Here is a 23,922-nt window from a genome sequence, read left to right as displayed (position 1 = left end):
GTTTCTGTCCTTCTGGAAGGACAAACTCACATTCTTTCTATTGAGGAGGTGCGTCCTACCGGCAGGACGGTGGCTCGTGTACAGAAGTCCTTCAGGAAGAGCCTTCTGGCAGGACAGAAGCTTGTACGTTCTATCATTAACGCGAAAGCATCTAATTCGCCTAAAGAAAGTCCAAAATCTGGCAAAAATCACTTTCAATGTCATCACTTAGTTGTACCAGTATTATACTAATAAAAAACTCAATAACTCAGGTGGTTTTTTTTTTTTTTTTTCATGAGCGTTCAACCCGAGCTGGTCCCACTTGGGCAAACTCTGCTATTACCACAATATTTTTTTTACTGTCAATTTTGCATCTGACGTTTAATACGTTTCAGTAGCATATTTCAACTTTTTTTCTTCTTTGTAGACCCATGGTAGTATATAGGTTATGTGAAGTAGGAATATTTTACATCAAATTATTGATATGTTTTAGAATTGTTAATTAAATTTTAACTGCAATCAAAAAAAGGTGAATACTGCGATGGTAATTAAATTCCATTAAATCACTAAAGATCTTTTTTCATCAAATACTTACTGCGTGTGAGTGAAAAACAAGCTAGACCCACCCTTCCACCAGTGTTCGCATTTTCTTTTTTTTTTTACCACCAACTTCTTGTCCTCCATTTTCTTCTCTGATGCCATTTTGAAATGCCTATAATCACATACTGCAGTAATACGAAATCGAGACTTGAGACCACCTTTCTATTATTAGCGCGCCTTTCTATGGCCAAAATTTCGGTTTTGCCGCCATCTTGAAATGTCTATGACCACGTACCGCAGTAATTTTGAACCCTTTCCCCCTGCGATAAGAAGGTTCGCAGAAGAACCCTCATTTTTGCGGCTTCTGAACATTCCTTTTGGCACTCGCCGGAGGCCAATGAAATTATAAGCCTGTAACTGTAGTTGACTAAGGTCAGTAATCGTGCAAATAATCACTCAATTCAGTTCACCAGTTTAGAATATTCGCGTGGTTATACTTCGTCACTTTCCCGTTGCCTCCATTTTCCTTTGGCCACCATCTTGAAATGAAATGGTGCGACTGACAACTTTAACCCAGTATTTCTTTCAATATATATATAATGTTCCGGAATTTCCGCATTGTCACTGGCACTTAAGATTTCATGCCAACCTTGCTAGCAAAGGGGGATAACTTGCTTTGATGATACCCGACACTTCGATAATACCCGAAACTTCGATAATTTCAAATACTCGAACGGTCTCGAGCAACCGATGACAACTCGATAAATTTTCACTCCCAATTCGATAGGTTCTCAACCTTATCGAACACCCCTAGTTAGGCCTGCTATGCGATATGAGATAAATCCTAGAAAACATCTTACGATTTATCTTAAGGACAAAATTCGTAAGGAAATCCTACCCTTTTGTGCTATACACGTGAAGATTTTTCCTATCTGACCAAATGACGTTGCAAGATCCATAGTGCATTGCGGTAAAAAAAGAATGGCGTCTACAGTTGAACAAGTAATTGGTAGTACTTGCATCTTTGCTCCAGCTCATGATTCACTTTTAAATGTTGTGCACAGATTACTTTGTATCGTGGACAAGTATGGCGGCTGGCGGGGAGAAAACAAATTTGTTTTCACTTTCTCTCACCTGATGTTGCTTAAATCGAAATCTTACGATTTTGTTTTGTTTGTTTGTTTTTTTCGAAATAGAGCGTGCACTAAACAAGAGAAATCTCATAAGATCGTTCAGAACATAGGAAATGCACGTTGAGAGTTTTAATGTAGGAAAAATCGTAATATATTTCCTAGGATTTACCTTGCAGCAAGAATGTTATAAATAGAGGATCTGCCCATATGTATCTTCATCCTATTAAATCGATGAAGCCAAAAAAACAACCAAACATAGACACGTCTGATTGGGTACTCTCGTTTCCGCCATCGTCTGATTGGCTACTTTCGTTTCCGCCATGATTGTTTGCTCAAAACATTGCGATCCTATTGGGCGGAGTGGGCAGAGTAGGGGTGGTGAAACTGTGACGTATAGCTTCAAAATTTTGTTGTAAGGGCAGATCCTCTATTTTATAAGATCTTTGCCTCACGGTGTACAGCCAGCCTTGCATTCACTAAAAAATATGATGGCAGACAAGGAAGGTGGAGCCAAAGGAGCACTGATAACAAGGTATACTTATTTTCACGGTTAGTAAATCAGTACAGAACAATAGAGAACTTAAAATGGAACGGTCTTGGAAGAATTACTCTTCATTCACTATTGCCAGCATCAGCTCAAATAACATCCTAAATTAAGTATTAAGTAAGTGGTAACTATGACAGAAAGCCAAACAGAATTCTATTGGACAATATTCTGCATCATCATACCAACCTATCGCTGGGGTCAAACTTAAAATGGGTCTATTATAATCTGAAGTAAAGAACAGCGTGTTGTTTATGAAATGTATCATGTAAGCACGTTCTCCATAAGAAGAAAACAATTGGATTAACAACATTAATGGCATGGCTTATTATGCTGTTGATTTCTGTTTTTGTTATCCTTTGTGTGGTCTGCAGACAGTGATATGCAAGAAACATGATTGGCAATACAAGAAACGCGGTCAATCTGTCGCCAAGTTCAATCCCCATTAATTAGCAAGTTGTTGACCTGAGAGCGCGCGCTCTTGACCCATTACATCGCTTCAAGTTTACTTTGCATTATTTATATATCTGTCTGTGTGTGTGTTTTAAAGTAAAAATTAAACGGAAGAATTTGATAGATGACACTGCAATACCTTTTAAAACATCGTTTGCTTACAATCAGGGCTGGGTGTAAGCTTACACATGACGTCACACCGTCCCCCATGCCTATCGTTGCCCATTGTAATGTTTTATGAAATGGGGAGACGGCGTCCTTCCGCGTTCCCCCTCACTTTTACGCCTGCTTACAATGTATTTCAACGCGTATATAATGCAAATATTTGGTGCGTGAGGTCCCTGATTCAACCCCCGGCCAAGTAAGTTTGTGGTGGACAACATCGTGTCCGTGGGTTTTCTCGGGGTTCTTCAGTTTTCTGCCACATTCTCATTCCACCAATTCTTCCATCATCAGGCAAGTCTTTACTTTAGGCAAAGCAGTGACAATAACCGATTCATCTGAACCGGTTCCCGCTGTTAGTTATAGTTCACAAGAACGAAAGACAGAAAATAACGTGCCCTGCGGGGCTTTAACCTGCCTTCACTCGCTGACGCTCGCTCGGCAATACTATGTGTATCAGGAACGGCAACGACATTAGCGACGAATATCTATGTGAATAAGGAACAACAAAGAATCAGTGACAACCCGTGAATAATATTAACAGTGACAGCATATCACTGACTTGTCCAAAGTAAAGAGTTACCGATTTGATGTCATGAACTAAAAACAAAAAAGCATAGGTGATAAATACGTTTCAAGTAATAGATATTTCCATTCGGAAACGTAATACCAGAAAATCAGAAGGTAATAGTATACAACAGTTCCTCACCGTGTTCCGTACTCGAGGATAGTTCTTACTCTTGCACCACGTACAGAAATGGTGGTATGTCATGTACAAGTGGTAATAGAACACAGAAAAAACCCAGATCATGTTGTACTCACACTGGAATATGCAGTATGAGTACACCGTGATCTGTGTTTTTTATGTGTGCTATTACAACTTTTACATGAAATACCATCACGTTTGTACGTAATGCAACAGTAAGAACTATCCACGAGCACGAGACATGCAATATGCGTTCAAGTCTCCCCCCCCCCACACACACATACACACATAGTGAAATATAAAGAACAAGGGCACTACAGAGGCGTACATAAAGTAACGGGTACGTACAGGTCTTCACGAAAACCTGTACGGAATGACCCCCAAACCTTCCTTTCTGTCTGCAAACACCGTTAAGCAATCACGCTTGACATGGTACTACTCCGTACCAGTGTTGCCAACCAATTTTTGGAAAAATCAGGAAAATTCTTATCCAAAATCCAGGAAAAATCCAGGAGATACAACTTAATATCTAAAGATGTTAATTGGGATGATTATTTTTTTTACAAGGCAAAAAGTGAACCTATCAATGATTATACTTACCAATAAAGGCTAATCATCTTTATCTGCGTACATGTTAACATTGACTCTGCTGGTCAGAGAGCGATTCACAGGGGATCCTAGCATGAGTTGTTAGAAGTGAGACTTCTTGTGTGCAGCAATCCTTGCAAACTTTGGGTATCAAGTCTGTCTGTTTCGCTTTCATCAAATTTACGTTTGAAAACACTTTTTTTTTTTTTTTTTTTACAGTGACACTTGAGGAAGGCAGACCAAAGACATAACGAATGTGGATAAATTCTGAAGTATTAACTGGTTAAACAATCTACTTTTTTTTACTAACAAACATCAGATACGTCATTTAGGGAGGGCGGGGAGGGGCAATTACCCTCCCTGAGTTGGAGATTTACATTGATTTTATCAATAGAAGAGTAGTGAATTAATGAAATGTGCGAAATTTTCTTATATCAAAGGGTCTAATCCCCCTAAGCAAAATCTGAAATGACGCTCCTGAGACAAGCATCCAAAAATCTTGAACAGAAACATCACTTTTAGTTTACAAATCTGTGTTTCGCAATAACCGCCATTATGTGTCTACTTGTTACAATTTACTCTATTCTATATCATTAGGAAAGTCAGCTACGAGAGGAGCAATTGATTGTGCCGAATTCTCCAAATGTTTCATGACGGTATCATGAAGCGTATCTCTCTCTCTCTCTCTCGAGTTGAGTTGAGTTGAATTTAACGTTTCGTTCAACAGCAAGGCTATGTGGGACGTGGACCTACTAATTAACGTGGAATCCCAACCACATAAGATCCCACCGGGAATTGAACCCGGTTATAACATGCCAAAATCGTGTACGCTAACCGCTTAGCCACAGAGGAGCTCATATCTGTTTCGAATTTGATGTACTGCTTCAATATATAATTCAAGACACCTGAGTTTAAAATCTTGCAGTCCATAATTTGGGAGATTTCTTGATGCCATGGATAGGGAAACTTTTGCTGCAAAGTACATTTCATCTGCAGATAAGATCTCCTTTTGGTTTCTAAAGTCTACATTTTTAAAGAGCTTTCGGATCATACGCAAAACCAGGAGTTTTCAACATTTTTTAAAGAAAAATCAGTAGACCAGAAGATAACTTGAAAAACCAGGAAATCTCCTGGAATATCAGGAGACCTGGCAACACTACTCCGTACACCTCAGACATTTGAACATCAGCAGTCGTGAAGAAAAACAACACGTAAGAAGAACAACAAAGGTGAATACAGATTCGTTCTTTTTTATTTTCGTATCAGTCGATAAGTAAATGAAAGTCGCTTTGTTACCCCATTTTCCAGTTCCTAGATCCTCAGTGAATAATCCATTAAAGACTGAACTTCGTGAGTCCTCGGATGATGAGGAACTGTTGTATACTATATCCAATTAGAATATCAATATTTAATTATAAGATCACAATGAGGAATTACAGGTTTAATCGAAAGGTTCAGTTCCATTACACGCACACTAACCCAGACAATATAAATGTAAGCAATCAAGATATTGTTCCTGGCTTGCTATTTAACTGGATCAATTCAGTGGTATTAGAACAAATAATAATTACGTTCATTAGTCTACATCGTAACACTCATAATCCATATTTGATTTCTAAGATAATTTTCTGTTCCTGGCGTTACACAATTGCTCTTTAACTGGATCAATTCAGTGGTATTAGAGCAAATAATAATCTACGTTCATTAGTCTACATCGTATTACTCATAATCCATATTTGATTTCTAAGATAATTTTCTTCCCTCGTAACTAATTAATAGATGATACTCTTGCGTTATTGACATAAACAAACTAATCATACTTCAATTTTTCATATACACAAATAGAATTTTCTTCTTCTTCATGTATCGTATAAATTTAAATAGCATTTTCGGCCCTTCAAACTAATCATTTCCCTACAATAGGGAATCACAATTACTGCGTAAAGATTTAACTAAATTCATGACAATTCTCAATTTGGTAGATGATTCATTATTGAAATTTTTCAAGTATTGAGAGTGAAATAAAGGTTGGTTCTTGGCTGGAATTTAGCGTCCCTTTCAGCAACGAAACTATGTTAGACCTGGACCTAAAATTTAAAGTGGAATCTGATCCACTGTATTTGATCTCAAATTTCTTGCACAGGGACCACGTGCACCAAAAGTGCCCAAAGGTGACAGTAAAATGATATTGCTTAAGTGTTTATCATGATGTTTTTATGACCCCCCCCAAAGCCCAAAGGACTGTTGAGCATTTCGTTGCAGCGTCTTTTCTCAGTGTACATACAATCTCTCTCTCTCTCTCTTTTTTTTTTTTTTAAGTAGGGCTATCTTATCAAACATAGTACGCCCGCTTCCTACTTTACTAATTTGTCACCTTTGATCGTGACTTCTTTCCAACCCATATACGTAGCGTCGGCCCCCTCAATCATAGATAAGGGGGTAGGATTGCGGAAGGGGGAATAGGTATCAAGCGTACTCCGGGGGCAGGGTTGTCAACTTTGAAAAATAAAATTACTGGCACCTGCTCATAATTCTCAAAATAGATAAAGAATAGTTGAATTTTAAACCTTGAAGTCTTATATAGCCTGACCAAAATACTGGTATATCGGTAAAATACCGGTCAATTTGCAACCCCATCTGTGGGTCATTTCAAGTGTTGTATCAAAATTTACCGCCATGGGTTAATGCCCCACGTGTCCGTTCATAAACACTACTCTCTCTTTTCGTAATTCCGAATCACGTTTGTTTACATAAACTTATTATTATTATTATTATTATTATTATTATTATTATTATTATTATTATTATTATTATTATTATTATTATAATTATTATTATTATTATTATTATTATTATTATTATTATTATTCTATCATTAAGTTAAAAAAAATCAAATGAGAATATTTTCTTAGCGTCAAAGAAATATCAGTACAAAACATAGCTTTTTCCTGCTTAGTTGCTTCCGGAAATACCGCGCCAGGCCCTTCAACTTTCCTTTGGATGGAAAGGAATGCCATAACCGCAGTCCCCTCCCTATTGTATGACACTCATATAACTGGCAGTGGAATATTCCGCTCGCCGATATTCTGCTCCAGCATTGAGAAAAACCTGGATTTCGCGCAAGCGCACCATTTTGTTTTGGGTGTGGGTTTAAAGTAGGATGAGGCTGTCTGGTTCTGGAGGGAAAAAAGAAACTGGAAAAAACGAAAACCTCCAGTTTGCCCTGCCCTGCTCTGCTCTGCCTTGCCACGTGCAAGGTACAGTGCAAGGGATGGGAGGATGCCAATCAGAGAAAAATTTTGCAGCCGTTTGCGAAAAGAAAGAAAAAAAAGTACAAGGAGTGGCTTGTTTTTGCACCTATATTTCTCTTTCAACATGGCTTTTCGGTGGTCTTACTGACCTAGTCGGAAAGGAGATAACGAGGCGTTGAAAAATGAAAAATAGAATTAATGTTACAATGTATAGACTTGTCGTGTATAAAAAGAAAAAGCAGAAAATATTGCTTAGTCTACTACAACCCAGGAAGAGATGGTCACCTAGATGGCGCTCATTCAACTAATAGCTGCTTCAAACACTATTATTTCATTTTTTCTGTACCAAGACTAGCTACAGTTTGGTTTAAGGGGGCAGACTACTAAATATTTTTGAAAAGCTAACAGATTTTCTTTTGCCCGTATTTTTGTAATTGTTGCCATCCATAGAAATTACAGTGTGTCCAAAATTTGAATTACTCAGAAATCAAGGTTAAGGCAGCGACTAGAAAAATGAACTTAACGGTAGTTGATTATTTATCTAGTTGTCTTGGTTCCTTGTTCACTACTTTTTAAATAATGTTTGTATTTATTTTGTAATAACTTACAGAAACTATTACAAAATGAATACAACCATTATTTAAAAAGTAGTGAACAAGGAACCAAGACAATATGATAAGTAATCAATTGTCGTTGAGTTCATTTTTCTAGCCGCTGCTTTAACTTAGAGTTTTGGATAATTCAAATTTTGGACACACTGTAATTTCTATGCATGGCAACACTGATAGTTCTTCCGATTCGTATTTTCGTATGTTGAATAACATTATCTATTATTGTAGCAAGTTTCATTTCATTATCTCTTTTCACTTACGAAAAACGGGCAAATGAAAATGTGTTAGCTTTCCAAAAATATATTTAGTAGTCTGCCCCCTTAAGTAGCTTCCCAATGGTTACATTATGTGAATCTTGGGAACCGAACCTGAGATTGCGTATATTGGTGCCAAAGAAGAGCTCACCAAAGTTGGATGTAGGCCGATTGGTCCCAATTGGACCGCGCCTGATGGGGACTCCCGCTAAAATATAATATACTCTCAGTCTGTCAAGTACAAAGAACAACACATTGCAAGTTGGTTGGAAACTAGGGCCGATCATAATTTTTCTCAATTGGCCCTGCACCTCCTAAGGCCGACCATCACTACCTATTTTTGTGCTATGCCTAAAAGTCCTAATTTCCTTTCTGCAATACCCTTCTGGATATGGACTTTATTAACACTTGTTTGAGTGAATTCACATGGCGGGTGGAAACTTCATAGCGAGGAACTATATAATTTATTGTTAGGGGCATCAAGTCTAGGAGGCTCACGTGGGTGAGTCATGTAGCGAGAATGGAAGAAAGTAGAAAGATTCTGAAAGTTTTTAACTGGAAATCCAATCGGGTAACTACCATTAGGAAGACGTAGGCGCAGATGGAAAGGGGGGGGGGGAACAATATTAAGATTGATCACGCAGAAATAGGAATACAAAGTATAAATTGGATCCAGTTGGCTAAGGATAGAAGTCAATGGAGAGCTTTTGTGAACATGGCTTGGAACCTCCGAGTTTCATAGGCCATAGAGTTAGTTTTCTGTGAATTATAGGACTATTATTTAAAATGCAATTTTTTTTAGTTTCTAACCAGTTTCAATACCTCACTTTCCGCCCCACTTTAAAAAATCCCATTGACTTACTTTGCGTACTCTCGTAAAGGTTCAATTATGCATTTTGCGCAACCTATCCTTTTTTATGAACAATGACGGTATCCTTTACCCAAGTTCCAGATGCTGTGTAATTAGACTACTCATTTTATAATAATATATATCATTTTCAAAAAATAAAAAATAAAATAAATAAAAATAAAATAAAATAAAGTAGTGCGCAGAAACGATTAAAGGTTTTCGAAATGTGGGTATGAAGAAGAACGAAGGAAAGTAGGTGGGTTGAACGGCAAACTAACGGAGGAAGTGCTGCTCTCTCTCTATGTATATAGTGAAGGAGAGAAACTGGTTGGGCCACTGTACCACTGTATCACAAAGGATGTATAGGAGGTATGGTCGAAGGAAAAAGAGGAGAAAGGTTATAATTGGTGGACGGTATAAAAAAAAATAGAAAATTGCTACGTCAAGAAATGAAATCTTTGAGTTTTACGTCCCACGGTTATGCCGGTTAGGCTAAAGGAGACGGTGATTATGAGAAATGAAATGAAGAAAGTGGGAAGAAACGGGAGAACCCCGAAAAAACCCACGCACACGGTGTTTATCCACCACAAAGTTCACTTGGCGGGAGCAGGATTTGAACCCAAAACGCCATGCACCAGAGGTGAATGCTCTATCACAGAGCCACCGCGGTTTCTTTGGTGCTGCATCCGATGATAGCAAGCATTTTCAGTAATCGAATTGAAAAAAAAGGTCCTTTATCAGTTTCTTCAATATGTGGGTGAACTAAACTTAAACTTCGATTGTCCATGTTTATCAAATAGTTTATGAATACGTATTTTTCTTAATTGAAAGAGGCAATTAAAAATGATGGGAGAAAAAAAGTAGAATTTGTTGCCAGGGTTTGCTATTTACATCATGCCTTTGTACCATCATCTAATAAACATCACAATACTAAAACAACTTCAATCTCCAGTCATTTTGTGTTGAACGTTTTCCAAATTGATTGTTTCCGATTTCGCAGTTTACTTATTTTCTGTGAATTATTACTCCCAAAAATACCAGAGCATTAGCCTACTTAAGTTTCTTGGACCTTATTTTGAGGTACTTCTGCATTAGCAAGCATTTTGCGACAGCAAAATTTGACAATACTAGTTCCAAGCTTACAGAATACTCATTAGTCTACTTTGCGTCCATAGAGAGTGAAAAAAAAAATCCCATATATATTGCAAATGCAACGAAAATTCCCTTTATCCCTTTTCGAGAAATTAATGTCAATAATTCCCACAAAATGGAATTTTTCCAGCGGGTTGATATTACTGTGATAAAATAAAAATTTAATTGGAAATGTTCTTCAGGTAGAAAATAGCCATCTTTTGATAATGTGGACTTGTCGTTGAATGAAAGTACTTTTTTAAAAAAATCCAGAAAATGGTACATTATTGAGGGTTTCCATTTTCCATTTTCGTACGTTTATGAAGCAAGTTGTTAATTCACTTTATATCGTCCAACTTCAGAAACAAAATTAAAATATCAATATTTTATTTGGGAAAGATGGCATGAATCATTGCAAGAGGATAGAGTATATATCGTGCATTTAAATATACATAGTTTTTGTTTCAGATATCCATTTTTCTGCAACGAAAGTTTCAATTTTCTGCCATTGCACGGATATTTGAGCGCTCAGCCCTCCAGTGAATCAATAGCAAATAATTTGAGTATCTAGCCAATCGGTGACCGTTTATGGTCGCCTACAGTTTAAATTTTCTTTTACTTTTTAATTACTGACTTCTTGACCTTTTACAGTCGGTGTGATTTGTAAATGGTTGCAAGTTGGAACTAGACCAGTAACTTTAACCTGAAGAGGGTCCAGCTGGCGCACTAGAGTACAGAGAATAGATACCAACCAATAGATTTAATTTCTTTTTATTGTTACATGGCCGGCCGGTAGAGTACAAAAGTTAAGAAATATTCCCATAAGGCACTTTGCACTAAAATTCTCATCAAGTTCTAAAATGCAGAAAAAAATGGAAGTCATACGAGTAATGATATAGCAGCCATTCTGGAGATTATTTCAAACATTTTGATTGGCTTTTCGTCTGTTTCAATATTCTACATAACTATTCGAATCACGATTGGAAAATAAGTTGGCATTATTCGTACAGTTCTCATTTTTCTGTGCTAAAATGTTTTCAAGACTTCCACCTAGTGTTCGATTTATGAAATATCCAGAGCAGGAGATGATGTGCACTGTTTTCAATAAAAATCTCACCCTGTAACTGAATTTCAAACACCTAAGTTACAGAACAGTAACACTTTAAAAAAAATCTATCTGAATATATTTTAAATTATATTTGCGATAGTTTGAGGTTTTTAGGGTATCTGGGAGGAATTGTTTTGGACATTTTGATTGGTTAATCATTTCTTTTGATTAGAAAATGAGTTGGCATTATTCGTACAATTCTCATTTTTTTGTGCTAAAATGTTTTCAAGACTGCCGCCTAGTGTTCGATTTATGAAATATCCAGAGCAGGAGATGATGTGCACTGTTTTCAATAAAAATCTCACCCTGTAACTGAATTTCAAACACCTAAGTTACAGAACAGTAACACTTTAAAAAAAATCTATCTGAATATATTTTAAATTATATTTGCGTTAGTTTGAGGTTTTTAGGGTATCTGGGAGGAATTGTTTTGGACATTTTGATTGGTTAATCATTTCTTTTGATTAGAAAATGAGCTGGCATTATTCGTACAATTCTCATTTTTCTGTGCTAAAATGTTTTCAAGACTGCCACCTAGTGTTCGATTTATGAAATATCCAGAGGAGGAAAGACTGTGCAATACTCTCAACAAAAAATCGACTTGCAATTGTATTTCAGAAATCTAAATTGCAAGAAAAAAAAAAAAAAACAGACGGGAAAAGTACCAACTAATTATCCTCTCTACAAATTGAACTCTTTACAGTCCGTACTTTATTTTTTAAATTCTATCTGAGTATATTTTAAATTATGTTTCTGTTGTTTTGAGAAAGCTTATAGATGATGGATGCATTATTTGAATAAACTTAATTTCTTCAGAGAAGTCACGTAAATAAAAATGAAACTTTTATTTCTACAAGCTAAGAGAATTACCCTAGCCTAATGTCCTCATTTTTGTATAAAATATCTTGGACACAGTAGCATTATTTCAGATTTTCCCAAAAGGGAGGGGAGGAGGACAATTGTCCACAAATAAGAGAAGTGATGCCAACCCATGGGAAAATCCCACTTTGTGGGATGTTTTTACATTAATTTCTTGAGTAGGGATAAAGGGAAATTTCGTAGAAAATTGGCGGGATATATGGGATTTTTAATATATTTACTTCATCAGCGGCAACAAAAATTTTTAATGGTTGGGAAATAAACTAATGAGTTTACAATAGGTGTGAAATCAGTGCTAATTGTCAAATTTTGTTACTGTAAAATGTGTGCTAATATGGAAATGATGTACGCAGTGGTTTGAGAATCTCAAGTAACAAGTGTCAAGGAACGTAAATCGTAATTTGATATTGAAAAAAGAGAAAGAAAGAAAGTAACAAATGAGAAACAAATCAGCTTTCAAAACGTTCGACACGTAGTAACTCGCTTGTCTAGTTTCGTTACGTTCCATAGAAGACTACAGCACAAAAGTGTGTTTAAAATATGAAGTTCTGATAACAACATTTACTTATTTTCTTCAACATTTTCAAGCATTTCTTGTAGTTAAGAAAGATATTTTTTCATAAACTATTTGATAAACGTAGAAGGTCGGACTTTACGGATAATTCACTCATATATTGAAGAAGTGAATGACATACAATAAGCATTTTCAAGCATTTCTTGTAGTCAAGGAAGCTACTTTTTCATAAACTATTTGATAAACGTAGAAGATCGGAATTTACGAATAATTCACTCATATATTGAAGAAGTGAATGACATACAATAAGCATTTTCAAGCATTTCGTGTAGTTAAGGAAGATACTTTTTCATAAACTATTTGATAAACGTAGAAGATCGGAATTTACAAATAATTCACTCATATATTGAAGAAAGTGAGTGGCATACGGTAGTTTCAGTTTTCATATTTTATAAGTTTTGAATTTTTGTAATTTAGTACAGCATGGGAAGTTCAAGAACGAAATGAGAATTTCTCCCTCTAGAGATGGAATTTTGTAACATTTCAGGTGGCATCACTGCATAAGACGAACACTTTTTTTTTTTAATTAGTACAGTGAAACCTGTCTATGTGGGCAACCATCGGTTTCACTGCTAAGTATCTAACTTACAAAAACTAAATTATTTTTGAAACAAAAACTATTATAAATTGTAGCTACTAACTATTATCTATGCATTATTTCCTATTTTATATGGAATATATGATAAAATTTATTTCTGGAGTATAAAAATGTTTTATGAAAGTCTTCTACGCGATTAAATATGTATATAATAAAATAATTGTCGTTTCTTACTTGTTGATGTTTCTTCATTTGATTGTTTATTTAGATAGATAATTCCATAGAGCTCCTATATAAATAGAAAGGACCTTTCTGTTTTATATATAATATATATATATATACAGTGGCGTATTTAGGGGGGTGGCTTCCGGGCTTAAGCCCCCCCCGAAATCTTACTTACTGTAGTAAAGTATATGAAATATCTTGCAGAATTTTCACATTTTCAGGCAAAGCCCCCCCCCGAAAGTTAGCAAAGCCCCTCCCGAAACAAAATCGTAAATACGCCACTGTATATATATTATATATATATATACAATATATATATATATATATATAAGTATGTTTAGAAATTACATGGCCAAACTCCAGGAAATAACCCCTAGTATCAGATGAAAGAACTTTTTTTAAAAATCGAAAAAGGTATACTACTGTTTGCGATCATTTCAATTATTGTGTGTTTTACGATCAACTTTGATTGACAATTAGATAAGATGTGTCAGCAGTTATCAAAGTTTTCAGTTTGCGACCAAACGGTTACATATTTTGAACGAAAGTTTTCAGAAACAGATTGTCCCTGAACTGGTTTGTTAGGTTCCAGTATTATTTTTAACTGTTAATGGAAATAAACTAACCATTATACTAAACATTGATGAACACAAAATTTTGCAACGTGTTTTAAAAGATTCCAACGAGAACTTTGCTTTTAGAATTCTGTTTGCTATTTTGACCACTACTCCGCTTAGGATGTGTTCGTCCCAATGGCAATAAATGCAGCCGAGACCACGCCAATGGTTCTTTCTAAAAGTGAATATGACTTTTTTTTTTTAAAGTATTTACCTTGTAATGATGAGTTTTTCGGGTAGGGTAATGTCTCCACAGACAATTTACTTGGAAACAATGATAAGCAGTCTAAAAGTGAGTGGGGGTCACCTACACCTACGACTAATACACCTTATAATTTTTATATATATATATATATTTTTTTTAAATCACCAACTTTACAAAATATGTGTTTTTGTGTAATCTCTCTCAATAAGTATCTCATTGAACAAATGCCACAAGAATGAATGACTTGTGCTGTATAGTTTACTTCTCCATTGTCACGTACTAGAATTTATTTCTTTTGTCGGAAGCATGCCAGTATCCACCATTACGTCCGTTATGCAAGGTTCTTTCTACCATTTCTTGTTTTATAAACCAGAATTTTTGGCAATGCTCCATAATTTTCCACACACCAATTCCAGGAAGCAGTAGCTAAATTAAACATTGTGTATATATATCCAGCTAAAAGTAACATTACACACACACACACACACACACACACACACATACATATATATATATATATATATATATATATATATATATATATATATATATATATATATATATATATATATATATATATATATATATATATATATATCCAGTAAAGAGTACATTTGAATACCAATAAGGTCAAGATTTGCAATAATTAGACCAGTAAAATGCATTTCATTTTTGAAACATCATACGCATTCTTAGGAACGGAAGCAAATTTGATGCCAGTAACGGAATTTGAGAATACCTATTACGTTGTTTCTAGTTGTTACACAAGTCCTGAAATATGGCTTTCATTCTCAAAATACCATAGGCTACTCATTGTTTTTTAGGAACGGAATCAAATTTGATCTACTAACAGGAAATGAGCATACCTAATTTGTGTCTACAGTTATTACATAAGGCCCAAAATACGGATTTTATTCTTGAAGGATCATATTCATTCTTAGGAACGGATACAAATGACAAGGGCTATTTTGTTTCTACATATTTTACGTAAGACAGGAAACATACCATATGATACCAAGCATACCAGATAACGTACGTAAGATCGGAAACATATCAGGTCATTAAACGTTATCCGTTACCGTTGTGTCATGTTTCCTGTTGTTATTTATTCCATTGGGTACGTAATAGTACGAGGGGTGTCTTTCTTTCTTTTAAAATTATTATTATTTTAAGGAAAATGTCAGGGGAACAATTATTTCGATTGCAAGAACAAAAATTAAAGGAAAGAAATTTCTTCATACTTGCACGCATCAATCTATACCTATATCTATGTATCTCTCTCTCTCTCTCTCTCTCTCTATATATATATATATATATATATATATATATATATATGACATAATATTGGTTATTTTAAAAATAATTTGGTAAAACCTGTCAACATTTGTTAAAATTAACTGTCTAAAATGTATATGACCCGAATATTTCTTTCTTAGAGGATTCGAACTCAAGTTTAGCATATTCCACACTTATGCCCCAAGCTAGCGCTTAGTTTGCGCATCCATACAATATAGCAGGAAATTTGTGCTTGTACGTATGTATGGGAATTCCCTTTTAATCTCTTTGATTAGTCGGGACAATAGAAAATTTTTCATAGTACAGTAAGATGTATTTTCTGCCACTAATATACTTTCATTTTTTATGGTATTATTTTTATTTTTAGGCTCAAGTATTAAAATTTGTTAACTTTTTCTTTATTGCTGTTATGTTTTCATTGTAAGCAAATTAACACACACAGAGTTAAAACAAGATACACTTATAAACTCTATTCAATATGGATAAAATTGGATAATTTTAAACTTGCTTATGATAAGCTTAAAAAAGTATAAAATTGAAGCTAGAAATAAAAAGAGCAAAATGATATATATATATATATATATATATATATATATATATATATATATATATATATATATATATATATATATATATATAAACAAACTATATTAGCAGTTGAAAGTCAATTAATACGAAGTACAACAATGGTAGATTTAAAGAAAGCTTTTGACACACTTTGTTATGCATATATTGCTGGTGAAGTTTCACATACATAGCTGAAAATGCAGTAACACGATGAAGCCCTACTTAAAAATCTACAACCAATGATACCGGTTAACCATCCTTTGTTAAGTTAAAAAATTGAGTAGCTCAAAGATTTGTGCTAGGATCTTCCTTATATTTATATATACGAAGTGATTTGCATCGTTTTAATCATTAGCGTGATTGAAATTTAAATGAACTATGTTTTCTAGTAAGCTGTACACATGTTACAATGTTTACAGAAAACAAAATAAGAAGCATCTGTTCCACAGAATGAATTCAGATGTGCTGTTGCCAGTAACTTGTTTTTATCTGCTGTATGAAACTGCTTCCGGAAGAAATGTATTTGGAATAGTTATGCTAGTAGTACGGAGTGTTAAATACTACGTTATTATACGAAAAGTGTTTAACAGAGATTTCTTCGTCATACTTTCTACGGACTCGAAGGAGGACATATCTACATAGTTGTGACCCATCATTTTATGCAGCTGCGGATATCAGTTTTATAGATTGGGACTGAAGCCATGATTCCTTTTCTGTAATCAATCTGTCATTATTTGGGAAGTACGTACCTTTCACAATGTGTAATTTAATGGAAAGAGATGGGTCGATGATTCAAGGTTGAGTGAATAAATGGGATAATGAGGAATTTCTTAGCCTCAAAAGGCGCGATATTTAAACTGCAAGACGGAAACATTGTCTTGTTACGACTAAGACCGTTAGAAAGCATTTCAGGCCTTCCCATTGTAATGACTTATTGTTATTTCAATAACAATGGAACGTAATTAGTTCCTTCAAATACCACACAACAAAGTACGCGTCTTTCAGAAAATGGGAGATCAAAGTGTTGAGTTTATAGTGATGAACCCATGTTTCATGTCATGCTATAATCTTTCTTTGTTTCTTTCTTACACTTAGATAAAAAAAAAGTTATTTCTTTGTTTCATGTCATGCTATAAGTCTAGTTAAAAGTTCTTTCTTTGTTTCTTTCTTACACTTAGTTAAAACAAGTTCTTTCTTTGTTTCATGTCATGCTATAAGTCTAGTTAAAAGTTCTTTCTTTGTTTCTTTCTTACACAGTTAAAACAAGTTTTTTCTTTGTTTCATGTCATGCTATAAGTCTAGTTAAAAGTTCTTTCTTACACTTAGTTAAAACAAGTTCTTTATTTGTTTCATGTCATGCTATAAGTCTAGTTAAAAGTTCTTTCTTTGTTTCTTTCTTACACTTAGTTAAAATAAGTTCTTTCTTTGTTTCATGTCATGCTATAAGTCTAGTTAAAAGTTCTTTCTTTGTTTCTTTCTTACACTTAGTTAAAACAAGTTTTTTCTTTGTTTCATGTCATGCTATAAATCTAGTTAAAAGTTCTTTCTTACACAGATAAATTTCACGGAAACAGCTGACTCGGTCCTCCTAAAAGGTGAGAGGAAACAGGATTAGATAAAGTCCACGGAAACAGCTGACTCGGTCCTCCTAAAAGATGAGAGGAAACAGGATTTTACTGCTGACATTTTCAGCATATACATGTACTTCTGGATAATTTTTCTACAGACCCTACACCAATCTAATCTCTGTCAGTTATTTTGGTAATTTTATTCTATCACCTTCGAATATGGTTGACTTAGCGGTACGTCCGTCGAAAAGTGACTGTGGTTGACCCCAAAAATAAGCCATTTCACTCGACATCACTCAGATTTGAATTGGTGATAATAGTGCTTTATATTGTGAGATGGGTCATCTGGATCTGGCCCATACACCGTTGTCATGTTCTGGGAAGTTAGTTGGATTGTGTTGCTTTATATATGCATATATACATATATATATAAAAAAAGGACGGAACCTGTTCGTTCTGTTCTCGTATGACTCCAACGAGTATATAAAACTATTCTCTTTCATTCTGTACAAGAACGGTACAGCTCCAGACAATATTTCATAAGATATTAAAGGAAAGGACATTCATTGTTTTCGTATTAGAACCAAATATTATTTGGATTATTATAGGTATTTGGAGCAAGAACGGGATATCTCCAATACATAACAATTAATTTACACATAGATAACATAATATTTTATTAAAATATCATTAAAATTGGTTTCATAGAGGCGAATTCTAACATAAAGTTAAATATAAAGACAAAATCTTTAAAAATGCATTTTTAAAACTTTTTTTGTGATTCCTGAAAAATTTCAAAAAGTGAAGCTGTCCCCTTCTTGCACCGAGGTCTTCAATTTATACTGTATCATAATATGCAAGCATGCATCATTATTCATTACACAATTTCATTCACCTATGACTACCAGAAATCACTGGAGAGTTTTATTGAACACTCCTTTGTCAGATCTTCAACAGTTATAAGACATACTAAATTGCATTACACTAATTTACTTGAACGTACGCTTTAAATTACGTAAAATCTATGTCAAATGTATAAAATAATTATCAATGTATGTAAAATAACAGGGTTCCTACTGATCAGTAAAGTCAGGAAAACTCAGGGTAAATGGTGCAGGTCAGGGAAGTTCAGGGAAAAAGACTGGAAATCAGGGAAAGTTTGTAAAACTTATTTTTTCTAACATTAATTGTACACCAATTTCAGCTTATTTGATCACAGTATGAGACGTTGCTTAGATTTTTTATGGGAGGTAAGTAGAATGTACGTATGAGCAATTGATTACTATTTGTCTCTATAGAATAAATGTTCTCGTATATAAATATTCACCGTTATTTATTCCTTATTTATATGTCAACGTCATCCGACACCTGTCATGAAAGTCAGAATTTCCTGCCAAAGGTCAGGGAAAAGTCAGGGAAATAGATTTCTCCAGATCAGTAGGAACCCTGAATAATTGCCATAAAATGATAATTGTCCTTTTTCTTGTCATCCTTTTAATTACTAATTATGCTTTTTTGTGTGTGTCTTTCCAGGTGCCTTTCTCATTCCTTTTGTGATAATGTTAATCCTAGAAGGAATTCCTTTGTTCTTAGTGGAGCTTGGCATTGGTCAGAAGATGCGATTGGGTTCCTTGGGTGTTTGGAATACAATCCATCCGTGGCTCGGTGGTATAGGAATAGCCAGCTGCGTAGTGACGTTCTTTGTTGCTCTGTACTACAACGTCATCATTACTTGGTGTTTTTACTACTTCTTTAACTCATTTCAAGTAAGCAAATATAATTGTACTACAACGTCATCATTACTTGGTGTTTTTACTACTTCTTTAACTCATTTCAAGTAAGCAAATATAATTGTACTACAACGTCATCATTACTTGGTGTTTTTACTACTTCTATAACTCATTTCAAGTAAGCAAATATAATTGTACTACAACGTCATCATCACTTGGTGTTTTTACTACTTCTTTAACTCATTTCAAGTAAGCAAATATAATTGTACTACAATGTTATCATCACTTGGTGTTTTTACTACTTCTTTAACTCATTTCAAGTAAGCAAATATAATTGTACTACAACGTCATCATCACTTGGTGTTTTTACTACTTCTTTAACTCATTTCAAGTAAGCAAATATAATTGTACTACAACGTCATCATCACTTGGTGTTTTTACTACTTCTTTAACTCATTTCAAGTAAGCAAATATAATTGTACTACAACGTCATCATCACTTGGTGTTTTTACTACTTCTATAACTCATTTCAAGTAAGCAAATATAATTGTACTACAACGTCATCATCACTTGGTGTTTTTACTACTTCTTTAACTCATTTCAAGTAAGCAAATATAATTGTACTACAACGTCATCATCACTTGGTGTTTTTACTACTTCTTTAACTCATTTCAAGTAAGCAAATATAATTGTACTACAACGTCATCATCACTTGGTGCTTTTACTACTTCTTTAATTCATTTCAAGTAAGCAAATATAATTGTACGCACAATATTCCAGCTTACAGGAAATCTCGAGATCAGTGTAAGCTAAACGGTAAAGCAAATATATATACACAGAGGGTTGATTAATTCGTGAGTCAATTTCATTTGTTCACGGTGCAAAAATGGTATGAGGGAAAGCCGTGCAATTTGGTGTAACTTTAGACGAAGGACATAAGTTTTGTTTGGCCATAGAAGCATGTCACTTGTGCTAAAGATTGAAAAGATATAGGTTCAAAGGTCAAATTTCGATTTTTTTTTTTCCTTATGGGATTGCAATGGTAAATTTTGAAAGAGCCTGAAAAAACGTAAATCTAAGTGATAACAAAGAAAAAGCTGTATGATATGATTCTATGTCGCAAGCCGACCAAATATGCGTCAATCAAGTGTCATGGTCAGAGGTCACGGTCAGATCAAGGTCACAGGTCATCTTGAGAACCCATTTGAATACACTGAAAACAACGCAATGTCCGTACCTCATCATGTCAAATGGGTTCTCAAGGTGATCTGTGACCTTGATCTGACAGTGACCTCTGACCATGACACTTGATTGATGCATATTTGGTCGGCTTGTGACATAGAATCATACCATACAGCTTTTTCTTTGTTATCACTTCGATTTACGTTTTTTCAGGCTCTTTCAGAATTTACCATTGCAATCCCATAAGGAAAAAAAAAAAATCGAAATTTGACCTTTGAACCTATATCTCTTCAATCTTTAGTACAAGTAACATGCTTCTATGGCGAAACAAAACTTATGTCCTTCGTCTAATGTTACACCAAGTTGCACGGCTTTACCTCATAAGACTTTTGCACAGTGAACAAATGAAATTGACACACGAATTAATCAACCCTCTGTATATACATACACTTGTAGCTATCTGTACATTTGTAGAATATACTTATTACATCCTGTTAACGAAATAATTTCACTTTCAAAAATGTATAGTAATGGTCCAAATTTTCGGTCACCTCGGATTTGAATGAGACTCTGCTGTGGATCTATTATGTTGACACAAGAACTTTGCCCCTGTATATCAGAGATACTCCTGCGTAAAGCATAAAATTTGATGACAGTTGAGTCAAGATCACAGAAATACTGCTGCTCATATTGTAGTTATAATTCTTAAAATACACAAAAAAGAAAAGAAGTATTTATAATAGACATTGCATGATGTAAACGAAAATTTGAAAGGTGAGGAAGCATATTAACTTGTTTGAAGGATAGAAACTCAATGTGAGCGTATATGTAATGCTCGTCATTCTATTTCATTGAACAACAATTGGACATTCAAAGTTATCGTAAATACTTTTCAAAATATGGTATGTTTGGCATTTTAAACATATCATACATCTCATATCAATAAGATATATATATATATATTAACCTACAAAATGTGTAAAACTTATTTTTCTTTCAAATTTTTGTTACTACATTGACCATTTATGCCTATGTATGTCAAACAAATGACATATATGTTGCCTCACCTTTCACATTTTTGTTTTTATATTATGCAATATCTATTACAAATTGTCATTTTTTAGTATACATTTAAGAATTATTGTTAAACAAATAATTTGCAATGTATCTCAGGTCTCGATTCAACTTCTACAAATTTTATGCTTTAGACAGAAGTATCTCTGACACATGGTGACAAAATTCTCGTGGCAAAGTAATAGGTGAACAGTAGATGCTCTCTGAAACCGGGGTAATAGGAAACTTTTGTCTAGTACTGTACACGTTGATTAATTCGTTAGTTAGTTTCAATTTAAGATCCCTTTTCAGCTGTGTAAGACGTTGATCTACAGTCTAATGTGAAATCAGAACTTATGTACACTCATGTCCAAAATGATTGTCGCATATCTATAACTGTTTTCTTTTAAGAATATAATTTGATAATGATTTTGAAGAGTACTTTTAATACTGATACTATGTGTATAATCGGGAAATGTATATTTGTGGTAAATTTCATACGAAAAGAATTATAAATACGAAAATTAGAATAAGTAAAACACAATGTTGCTACATGGACAACAAAGTTTTATTTTCGTTTTATTGTTTTTATTTACTGCTCTTTTGACATGAAATATGACACATACATGTCTTTGCCGATTATACACATACTAACGTTATTAGAAATACCGGGCGAATTCGTTATCAAATTATATTCCTACAACAACATATTTATAGACATGCGACAATAATTTTGGACATGAGTGTACGTCTTTAAATGGAAAATTTGTGTATAACTTAATTAAGTAAGGAAAGCAAGAAGAAGAAGAAGAAAAAATCAAAACAAGTTTAGAGTATTTTGCAGGAAAGCCTTAGCTGGAACAACAAGAAATTCAAGCAATATGATTTTTAAGTTAATCAGGATATAACTTGATGAAATTCAAGTATTAGTTGGTAATACCAACGATATGATTAAAACTTTTCTGACCAGAATATATACTTAATTATTAAAATTAAAATTAAGTCGTAACAGTTTCAATAACTTAATGTTACCTTCACAAGACATCTAATGAAGATAAATGTTCAGTTATTGAAATTTTTAATTTTAATAAATAAGTATATACTCTGGTCAGAAAAGTTTTAATTATTAAAGTAATAGTTTCAGAATCAATATGGATGAAGTTACAACAATATGAATATTTCGGGTGTATCTTATATTCTTCTTCAGTTAGCACGAGCCTCAAATATGGCTCTGACGATGAAACTAAATACGACTGTCTAAATGTTTTGCTAAATTTATATCAGTACTCTCTATACAGTACTTTATGATGTAGGTATATTAAGTATAAGACAAAAATAATGCTTTTTTTTTTTTGGTATTTCTAGAAGCTGAAATGATTTCCAATATTCCTGATATGTAAACGAGAATCTATTTTCAGAGACCATAGAAGCTAAAACACGTTATGCAGTAAGATTTTCTTCACAAGTTTATCACTTCAATACCAGTAAATATTTTCTTTTCTAGATGAAGTAACATATTTTTGATCAATTAACTATTATGTGGGGTCTTTACAATACTTTCCGTTTCCCCGTAAAATTATGTTTTATGTGAAAAGTGCATTTTACACAATTATTACCCTGTTAGAAATTTGTTATTTTTACCTTATAGGTATATGTAAGTATTAATATATACTTGCACTCTCTTTCTTTCACAAAATATAATTTTCCGGAGAAGTGAAAGTATTGTTAAGCCCCACATAAGAGTTAGTGGTTCAACAATACGTTACTTCGTAAAATGTTCACTGATATTAAAGTAATAAGTACGTGAAGATCTTATTGCATAATATGTTTACTTTTCAGTTAACTTAGTAGACTTTTCATTTCTTGATTTACTTTTGATAGTTTTCAAATATACAAGAAATATAGATTTCTAACTTCTGATTGTATCGTTCTTCACATTTTCAAACTTCTAAAGATTATGTCTATCTTTCTATATCTGTATCTATCTATATCTATATCTATATTTATATCTATATCTATAGGGCTATCTATATCTATATCTATATAAAATGCCAATAATTTCAATACATTTTTAAAAAGTGAGGTATTACACATGCTTTATGGTCCTTGAAAATGGGTTCTTGCTTTTGTATCCGAAATATTGGAAACCATTTCAGCTTCTAGGAGTATAAATAAGTT

General features: G+C 33.9%; 1 protein-coding gene across 2 annotated transcripts in view; it reads left to right on the top strand.

Annotated features, from left to right (window-relative positions):
* The window catches only part of LOC145671174 (sodium-dependent neutral amino acid transporter B(0)AT3), a 235,153-nt gene that overhangs the window by 153,447 nt on the left and 57,784 nt on the right, over window positions 1-23,922 (top strand). For both annotated transcript variants that reach the window (XR_014128460.1, XM_081740020.1), the window contains exon 2: window positions 19,313-19,545. Coding sequence is in view for 1 of the 2 variants with exons in the window: in XM_081740020.1 (XP_081596146.1) it covers window positions 19,313-19,545 (233 nt within the window). In the remaining variant the exon portion in view is untranslated. The remainder of the gene's footprint in view (window positions 1-19,312; window positions 19,546-23,922) is intronic.

This window comes from Thermobia domestica, chromosome 2 (genome assembly GCF_964235325.1).
Source record: "Thermobia domestica chromosome 2, izTheDome1.hap1.1, whole genome shotgun sequence".
NCBI classification, from domain to species: domain Eukaryota; kingdom Metazoa; phylum Arthropoda; class Insecta; order Zygentoma; family Lepismatidae; genus Thermobia; species Thermobia domestica.
Note: the sequence above shows the minus strand (reverse complement) of the source record. Positions and strands in the feature narration are given on the sequence as shown.